Genomic DNA, 10,764 nt, shown 5'->3' on the forward strand with positions numbered 1-10,764 from the left:
AAACTATTTAAGCTATTTAAAAATGCTTCAGCTTCAAAGCTGTGGTCATGCTGGAGCACCACATTTGACTGAGCTACATCATTATTTGAAACTTCCTCCGATATGTGGCATTTGGTCAATGAGGGAGTTTGATGCTGCTACCCTCATCTGTATTTCCTGCCATAAGGTAGGCTCATCTGGAACCCTTGTCAGGAAGAGATCCAGTTTTATTTTAAAGACACTTGCATCCACACCATGCTGGTCTCTCAGGCATTTTGGAAGGATATTAAAGAGCTGTGGGCCCTTGAAGCCCAAGCTGTTGCAGTATCTGGTCCTGTATTTTGATGGCGTTGCTGGGATCTTTGGCACTATGCAGTGGTGCCCCATTCTGCAGTTTGTGTAACTTTCAATGCCAAAGTTTGGTACAAGGCCTTCTAGGATTTTCCAGATGTATATCACTGCATATCTCTCCTGCCTTCGTTCCAGGGAGAAGAGTTTTAATTCTTTATGTCTTTCCTAGTAGCTGATATGTTGCATCGATACAATTTTCTTATGTATGTATATATATATATATATATTATATATACTAGCAGAGATACCCAACATTTCTTGGGATTAAAATGGCATATATAATATATTACAGTTATGTTGAAACATGTGATACAGGAAAATGCAGTATTGACGACAAAACATTTATGAAGTAAATGACGGGCTAATTTGACTAAGCAACATGTCAAGCATCTATTTGGAGGATTTCAGGCTTAACCTGTCATGGAAAATTGGGAGGGGTTATGTGACTTTTGAATGCACTGAAAAGCTGTCAGTGGATATACTCTCCTTTGCAGCAGTTGGCATTGCATCTAACATGACCCATTGTGTGTTGATAGTTGAATGAATGTAGATGTAATGGAGATATTATACGTAAATGAGTACATTCCGGAAGGGGGCTGCAATGGGAGACAGCAACGGGGAAGTGAACTGTTGAAGTGTTGCAGAAGGCAAAGAATTGACATTGGATTGCTGGTGTGGTTGTAGAATAAGAAACATAAACTGAGCCTATGCAGTCACATGAGAATATGTAGTAATGAATTACTTGAAAAAATAAGATGTAATGACTTACTGTGTGGTTGGTGGGAGTAATTGGAGAATATGCTTTGATACTGAAATCTGTGCAAGAAACTGCCTTGTTGGTGCAGTCTTCGGGTTTGTTGGTATTATGCCAGAACGGTACCCATCTTCACAATTCACAAAGAGCGGTGGATACTGGAGCACATCACAGGATGTAGTAATTCCTACAAAACCTTTTGATATACAATATTATTTGTTTTCCCTTGTGGAACAAATGCAAATAGGTCTTTTTTGCTTCTCACACTAGAACAGCCAACATATAATTGCCCATGTGAGAAGCACAACTGTTCCAAGTGAAGTCCTACCACAAATAATGTTTAACCCTGGGTTTATTGATAGACATTGCGAAGCTGATACAAATAGGAAATTGCACCCTTCTGAATGAAAAAGTAATTTCTGCTCCCAATGGAATGAGAGGAATCTAGGGTATGAAGATATTCTCTGCTTTTCTACATCCAGAGAGAATGGTAGCCTCAATAACATGTGGCATCATGTAGCTGGTTCTACACAAGCCTTCAACACATAAATCAAATCATATGTGTGGGTTTTCTAACAACTTACATTTATTCATTCAATACAGCACAGCTTCAGCTTGTAAAAATCAAAAAGTCTTCTGGCAAGAGAGTGAAAGCGACAGGGACAGGTAAAGGAAATTACTGGAAGTCTCTTGCTTGATCTCTACAGTCGGTGACCATTGGGTGATGGCCATTCCAGCATAGAACCTGTGAGTAGCTGTGCTGCCCATGTCCTCCAGTGGTGACAAAGCAAGTCTATTTAGACACAGCACTGCTTTTCCCCAAAAAGGGGAAAGAAGGCTGTCGTATACACATGTGTAAATATATATATATATATATATATGCATATCTGCATCATGGGCAAGTGTTTTCTATCCTAGCTTTGAGCTGATCAGTCTGTGGTCTGCACGGGTGGGTATGTTTGTATTTATTTATCTACATGTATCTAGTTATCTATAACTCTCTGTGTGTGTATTTATAGATATGTGTATGTATATATATATATATATATATATATATATATATATATATAAACATGCACACACACACACACACACAGAGACAGACAGACAGACAGACAGTGTATTTAACTGTAATTAGTAGACACTTGTGTACAGTATGAATCACTAATTATGAGCTTTGAAATCCTGGATAACAAAGTCTCCTGTACATGTGTACTGTTCTGTTTTTCAGCATTAGGATGTATAGAGAAAAACATGCTTAGATGGATTTATTATAATTGCTATCTAAAATGCATTGGAAAAGTTCATGTATTTTTCCAAACACTAAGAAAATTCAAATGTGCCCTTTAAAATTTTCTGGTGTAGTCTATAAGAACGTATCTGTTGTAAAATCAACCCATGAAAAGCAAACCAGCATGAAAGATAATAAAAATAGTTGCAGAATGTAAATAGCATTTAAATACTTTTACTATCAAATAGTTCCAATCTTTCAATAGTGACATTTCATTATAATAATTACAGTATTTCAAAAAAGAATTTTTTTTTTTTTTCTTCAGTTTATTTTTCCATTTTGTTAAAGACATAATGGCAGTATTTACATAATAATAACCTTAGTAATTATTTACCAATTTAATTTTCACATTGAATAATTCAAATTGTATCTTCAATAATGAAAGGATTATTCTATGGATATGTCATCTTTGTGGTTACATGTCATTAAATGTTGTATATCAGAATAGAGTGTTAGACAATAGAAATATATGTTTTGTTGTCAGAGGTTTTAATACATGACTGTGTTGATAGAGTAGATAGATGTATTGACTGGTAGATATATCAACAGATTCATAGATATATTGGTTTTAAATGTTTGTAGTACAAGGTCAGCAATTTCTAAGTGGGAGCTAAATTGATTACATCAACCCTAGTGTTCAGCTGGTACTAATTTTATCAATCTTGAAGAGATGAAAGGCAAAGTCAACCTCAGTGGAATCTGAGCTCAGAACATTAAACACAGATAGAATACTGCCAAGCATTTTGCCTGGCATGCTAATGCTTCAACCAGCTCATTGCCTTCAGATCAATAGATACATTGATAGATAGATAGGTAGTTAAGTGGAGTTGTGGTTAGATGAATAGGTGTTGGATAGATAAGCAGATAGAGGAAAGTTCAGATCAATGTGTTTCCTTTTTTGTATTTGATTTGCAAGATTCTTGATTTGGACTGTTAGAATAGATTTTTATTGTAACTTTTTATGCCAAAACCAAACACACTCCAGTGCATGTGCTTATTACTGATATAACGACCCTCCCAGATACAGCAACATCAATAACTACAGAGAAAGGTAAATAGACAGGTTGATTTATTAGATGTTTAGTTAAAATAAAATAACCTCAGTTAGTAAATAAGTGTAGTCCGCTTGTGGCTGGGTGTGCTATTAAGTAATGTTTCTGTAATTACATGGCTGCATGCACCTTGCATCTGATGAAGGATCTTAAATTCAAAAGTACTTACAACCAAACAACAGCAACATACATATGCAGTAATAACACTCAGTCTACAGTTATTTGTTAATTAACTGATAGGCACAGTCATAGCTGTGTAGTAAGAAGTTTGCTTCTTAACCACATAATTCCAGGTTCAGTCCCACAGCATGGCACCTTAGAAAGTGTCATCTACTATAGCCTTAGGATTGGATTTGTACATACGTGTATGTGTGTGTATGTCTTTGTGTCTGTGTTTGTCCTCCAGCCATTCTGCTGCCACTGTAACTGTTGGTACTGTTCTCTCTGTTCTTGATGCACTGCTGCTGCCTCCACCATTACCACTGCCATTGCTGTTGCTATTGCTGCTGTTGTTGGCAGATGTGTCATTGCTGCCTAGACTGTTATACAAGAAGAACATTGTTGACAGTGACTTTGAAGTTTCGGCCAGCTTAGCCATCATTAAATGAATAATAAATTTGTACTCTACAAAAGTATAGAGTAACCAATTAGATTAATTAAAAGTTGTTTTTATTACAATTGAACATAAAACATACATTAATACACACACACAGACACACTCACACACACACACACAATACTTTATAGGGACCATGTAGATCGTGATTATTAGATCATTAGCATCCACTATACAGTTGGCTAGTTGTGTATCTGACAATGAGACAGGGTGTTATATTATAATACAATATACATGTAATCAATAGATAACTTACTTCCATAGCATGTGTCACACTGAACTGTAATAGTCCATTTTTGTTTTGTTATATATATATATATATATATATATATATATATATATATATATATATCACCATAATCATCATCATTTTCACCATCGTTTAACATCTGCTTTCCATGTTGGCATGACATATATATTTGTACATATATTGGCAATTTATATACATAAACATGTATACATGTGTCTTGTGTCTGTGTTTGTGCTTGGAGAAAATAGCTAATAAAATGGTATACAGAATGTAGGTGACATGTAATACATTGAATAAATATTTGAATATTTGTAATTAAACATATTTATTTTTTATTTTTTAGTGTGCACATTTGAGAGGAAGGGAAAAAGCAAAAGTAAGTGTTGAGTTATATTCCTTTATCTCTTGCAGGCACTCATCCACACACACACACACACACACACACACATGCAGATATTCACACTTAATCTTATGATGCACATGCAACATACAAACAAACAAGTACAAGCAAGCACTCGCACCTCCAGACTAAAAAACAAATTACACGCATGCACTTATATGTACAAATACAAGTGGACACATACATGTAACCACGCACACATATATATCGTCATGTTCATCTTCCAGTGTGACATGGACCATCTAGTCATCCTCAGGGATGACTGATGACTTGTGCAGTGATTTGGTTTAAAGTGAAGAAGAATTGCATAATGTCAGCTCCATTCTCTTGTCCATAACCATCTTTAATCCAGTAACAAGATCAGGTCGAAACAGTTAGGGATGAAGTTGGATGCAATGGATAACCAAGATGTCTTTTGCCTCATTTGGTTCCCTGTGCCCCACAATGCATTGCTGCAACCACTTACCCCTTTGTTCAACCATGAAACTTTTTCTGCAGTGTCTGCCAGATCATGTCTGCACAGGCATAAGTAGCTAGGCCCTAATATGTTAATTAACCAATAGCTGTAACCCTGACAGATGCTTCTGCTCTGGGTTAAAGTTGACCTGATAACAGTAGTGACTAAGAGGTGCTTCCACATTCATCAAAACACTGGTAACTCCCAAACAAGAGTCCCACTATTGGATGCAGTTTGAAGTCAGACTCAGGACTACACACACATATATAACAACATAAGCACATGCATAAACAAAATGTATTCTTGCATATATGAATACAAATATACAACCAATGCATGCACGCAAGCATACACACTGTTGATATCTAATGTATATAAGTTGGCTAACTGGCAGAATTGTTTGCATGTTGGGTGAAATGCTTAGCAGCATTTTTTCCATCTTTACGTTCTGAGTTCAAATTCTGCCAAGGTCAATTTTGGCTTCCATCCTTTCAGGATTGATAAAATGAGTACAAGTTGAACACTGGGGTTGATTAATTGACTATTCACCATCCCTAAAATTGCTGGCCTTGTGCCAAAATTTGAAACCAATATTTAATGTATATATTTATTCTGACTACGAAAACTCATTGTTCCTTTAATTTTTGTCATTGCAGTGCTTGAAAGAGGCCCGCAACTCCAATAAGAAAAGAGTAAGAAGAAATATGTAGTGCACCTGAGCACAGCATACAATAAGTTTATTCTTTTAACATGAAACAACTTATAATATTAATTTTGTTTTCTTTAGTAAATTTAAGTAATTTTTGCTTCACTGTATTTTAAGGTACCAAACATTATATGGAAGAATTCAAATTACGATGAACGTAAACTAGAAGCGTTGAGATGCCTTAGAAAGTTAAAGAAGTTATTTTAAATTCTCAAATTTCAGCAAAATAGGGGTAGCTTATCCTATTCAGGCTATATTATTAGCATTATCCTGCGTTTGAGAATTTAAAATAACTTCTTTAACTTTCATTATATGAAAGATTTTGAAATCATTTTGTATTTTTATTTTTTACTTGTTTTGGCATTGGTGTGCAGCCATGCTGGAGCACTACCTTGAAGTGTTTAGTCAATTAAATTGACCCTACTAACTATTTATTCATTTATTTATTTCTTTTTAAGTTTGATACTTATTTTATTGGTCTCTTTGGCTGAACTGATAAGTTATGGATATGTAAACAAACCAACACTGGTTGTCAAGCAGTTGGGAGACAAACACAAACATAAAAACACATACACACATACATACATACATACATACATACATACGTACATACATACATACATGCATACATATATGCGTACATACATACATACATACATGCATACATATATGCGTACATACATACATACATGCATACATATATGCGTACATACATACATACATGCATACATATATGCGTACATACATACATACATACATGCATACATACGTACATACATACATACATATCATCATCATCATCATTTAACGTCAGCTTTCCATGCTGGCATGGGTGGGACGATTTGACTGAGGACTGGTGAGCCAGAAAGCTGCACCAGGCTCCAATTTTATCTGGCAGAGTTTCTACAGCTGGATGCCCTTCCTAACACCAACCACTCTGAGAGTGTAGTGGATGCTTTTTACATGCCACCGGCACGAGGGCCAGTCCGGTGGTACTGGCAACGGCGACACTCAAATGGTGTTTTTACGTGCCACCTGCACAGGAGTCAGTCCAATGTTTTGTTCACATGCCACCGGCACAAGTGCCAGTAAGACATAGTATATATATATATATATATATATATATATGTATACATATATGTCTGTGTTTGTATCTCCCACCATCACTTGACAACCAATGCTGGAATGTTTATGTCCCAGCAACTTAGTGGTTCGGCAAAAGAGACTGATGGAATAAGTACTAGGCTTACAAAGAATAAGTTCTGGGGTCAATTTGTTCAACTAAAGGCAGTGCTCCAGTATGGCCACAGTCAAATGACTAAAACAAATAAAAGAGTAAAACAACTGTTGTACAAAATAAAGATTAATACCAAATCCATCTTCTGGTTACTTAAGAAATTATTATTATTATTATTATTATTATTATTATTATCATTATTATAGCAATCTAGCTTGTTAGGAAAATCTCTGATAGAAACCAAAGCAGTAATTATACTGCTGAGAAGTAATGTTTATTGCTGCCTAATATAAGTGTTCTATAAGAACAGATGATACTGCAATTTCAACCATAGGAGAACGCTTCCTCCAGCTGGTTATTTAGTGCACTTCAAGTGAGAAAACAACTCTCTAATATTCTAGGTCAGAGATTACCAAATCACATGATTTTTTATCTTATTTTGATTCTGAACATTCTCAGTGATGGATATTTGTCTGCTATCACTTTGTCCTAGGCTTTAATAGCAGAGACTTGCCCAAAGTGCTGTGTAGTGAGACTAAACCCAAAATTATATGGTTATTAAGCAAGCTTCTTTGCTATACAGGCCAAAACAAATTTATAATATTGTGATAGAATTCTTTAGTATATGTTTCAATTAATTTTTGCTTCACTATATTTTAAAGTATCAAACATCACATGGTATGTATTTTGAAATCCTTTTGTGACTATATTTTTAATTAGAGACTGTCTATGTTTCAATTCATTTTCAGTTTACTCAAGGTTTTGGTAAGACTCTAGCAAAATATCCAACTTTATATACTGTTATATATCATATATTTTATTTCAATATCCATATGTGTCTCATTGATGTTGTGATGTTACATTTCACTTGGATTTTAAAAGTGAGCTCGCAGTTATTGATATCTACTCTTGAAAGGGCCTTCCATTACACTCACATATATTAATATTTATCTTGCCTTGCTTGGGTCATATGATAGTAGCTTTATCTCATACATAACAAATTTTGTGTTACACTGACTAATTAGTGGGCATACACACAAGTGTGTCATTTGTTCCTGTGTGTAATATGTGTGTGTGTGTGTGTGTGTGTGTGTGTGTGTGTGTGTGTGTAATATGCATGCATAAATATTTATATTCAGTAAATGATGCTATTAAATATTTCGCTGATTTTGTTAAATCTTGTATTTATTACTATTTATTAATTGCATGTAAAAGCCAGCAAAATACATAAATAGTTTATTTTTATTTACCATTAACAACAAAATTTAGACAATAGAAATTCGTACCACAAATTATTCATTTTTGTAATTATGACTTAAATGTCTATTTGTAGTGTGCAGATTTGAGAGGAAGAGAAAGAGCAGAAGTGAGTATAGTTTTGTAATATGAGATAAACACTCACATTGATACATATTGCTCACATGCACACTAATACATAACTGTTTAACCATGCATAATTACAGTAACACATTCAAATAGAGAAATATACTTATAAAAGAAAAATATACATTGATCTACACTTAAACATATGCCCATAACAAACATATAAACAGCTTACACATGCAAATAATCACTAGAAACATACCAGCACACAAGTAACATGCATGCTCACACAAACACAAATAGACATGCACAAACACAGCAAATTAAAAAAAAAACGGCAGGAACTTAGATGCCAATCCAATATATTAAATAATTTCTGGATTTTGGAGACCAGAATTCATTGCTTATTTCTTTTCTTATCATTCCAGTGTATGAAAAGGGGTCCTGCTCCAAATACCAACACATTGGTAAGAATAAATATTAAACCCTTTACATAAATGTTTTACATACTTTTAAGACTGGTATACACTCAATAATTCTGTCAAGAGTTTATGAAATATAAACTTCTATTCAACCTTTTTAAATGGAAGTAAATCACTTTACTGATACAATACTGAAATAAGCAAATACATAAAGTGGCAGACACAGAATGTATTTAGTAGTATCAGGTCATACTGTTTGGTATGTATTCATGTGCATGTGTATATAGATATATATTGTTTGATAAGTGCCAATGCATGAAACTCTCAGACCTTGAGTTACTCTGCTACTTCTTGGGAGCTGTGCAGAGCCATCCTTTTACGTAGACTGTTTTTGTTTGGCCTATGTATTGTTCTTGACACCCAGAGCAAGTTAGTGCATACATCAGGTTCTCTGAAGCACATGTGAAGCTGCTTTTCACTGTGAAACATTGTCCTTGTTTGAAGGAGAACTCTGATCCCTCAGTTAAATTGTTACATATCCCACAGTTGGGTCTTCCGCATTTTTTTACTGATGGCTTCTGTGTTGTTGTTGAACGTATTCAGGCTTGTGTTAGGAGACTTTTCATAGATTTGGGTTGTCTCTTGCTTTTTATGATGGTGTGTGTTTGGAGGATTAAGTTCATTCTGTGGTCCTTCCAGTGGTCTCTTCCAGTGGTCTCTTCCAGTGGTCTCTTCCAGTTATTTTCGATGTAGAGGGAGAATGGGCCGCCATATTTTTCTAGAAAAATGTTATTGCCTGTATCCTATCAGCATAATATGCTTGTATATGAATGCCCAGAGTTAACATAGGTAATTTATACTGGTAGTAAAACAGATCTTCTTATCCCTCAGACAGTTATTCCAACTGCTAACACTATCAACCTTATTATATGTGTGTGTGTGTGTAATAAAAAAATAATAAACTTTTCATTTTGTTTTAGTCTACACCTGAACCTGACATTGAAGAAAAAAATGTAACCTTAGCAAGGGCTGCCTTTTATGAACCTCTTGGCCACAGCCACATCAAGTAAGATTGACAAAACATTCTCAGCCTTTTTGCAGCTTTGAAAATTTCACAAAATCATCAGGTGCATGGTTTAGTAGTTAGGGTGTCAGACTCACAATCATAAGATTGTGGTTTCTATTCCTGGACCGGGTGATGCGTTGTGTTCTTGAGCAAATCACTTCATTTCATGTTGCTCCAGTCCACTCAGCTAGTAACAATGATTTTAGCCTGTAGAGGGATGAACTCCACCAGACTTTCTTGCCCTAGATATGCTGCATGGCTGCAGTACCCCAACAACACCCAAGGGTTTAAGGGACTTGTCAATTGGCAAATCATCAGATATTTCTTCTGAGAAATTTGAACTCTTAATTCTTTTGCGTTTACCTTTTATTTTTGTTTTAGATTGTCTTTTGACAAGTATTTGTTGAAGTACATTTGTTGAAGTACATCAATGAAGTACATCAATTTGTTGAAGTACATCAATGTCACAGCAATGTAGCTGAATGAAAGAAGATAAATTTTTCAAATTACAAAGATTTTTTTAACACCTTGTAATTCTGGCTAATGTTGTTCAATATACACAAATGCACACGTACATTTGTATACATCTATATCTGCCTATCTATCTATCTATCTATCTATCTATCTATCTATCTATCTATCTATCTATCTATCTATCTGTGTGTGTGTATATATATATATGTGTGTGTGTGTGTGTGTGTGTGTGTGCTAGTGGAGCGCTAAGAGCAAATTCCGAGCATGATCGTTGCCAGAGCAGCTGACTGGCTTCCATGTCATTCGAGCATGATTGTTACCAGTGTCGCCTTACTGGCACTTGTGCTGGTGGCACAGGAAAAAATATTCAAGCGAGGTCATTGCCA

The 10,764-nt window shown here is 35.1% G+C and overlaps 1 protein-coding gene across 1 annotated transcript in view; it reads left to right on the top strand.

The window, feature by feature from the left end:
• LOC106874326 (uncharacterized) overlaps positions 1-10,325 on the top strand; it is a 13,901-nt gene extending 3,576 nt beyond the window's left edge. Inside the window, exons 2-7 of the mRNA XM_014922015.2 lie at positions 4,637-4,669; positions 5,807-5,842; positions 8,427-8,459; positions 8,845-8,883; positions 9,819-9,904; positions 10,286-10,325. Of these exons, the coding sequence (XP_014777501.1) occupies positions 4,637-4,669; positions 5,807-5,842; positions 8,427-8,459; positions 8,845-8,883; positions 9,819-9,904; positions 10,286-10,325 (267 nt within the window). The remainder of the gene's footprint in view (positions 1-4,636; positions 4,670-5,806; positions 5,843-8,426; positions 8,460-8,844; positions 8,884-9,818; positions 9,905-10,285) is intronic.
• Positions 10,326-10,764: the final 439 nt, after the last annotated feature.

This window comes from Octopus bimaculoides, chromosome 5 (assembly GCF_001194135.2).
Source record: "Octopus bimaculoides isolate UCB-OBI-ISO-001 chromosome 5, ASM119413v2, whole genome shotgun sequence".
Taxonomy (NCBI): Eukaryota; Metazoa; Mollusca; class Cephalopoda; order Octopoda; family Octopodidae; genus Octopus; species Octopus bimaculoides.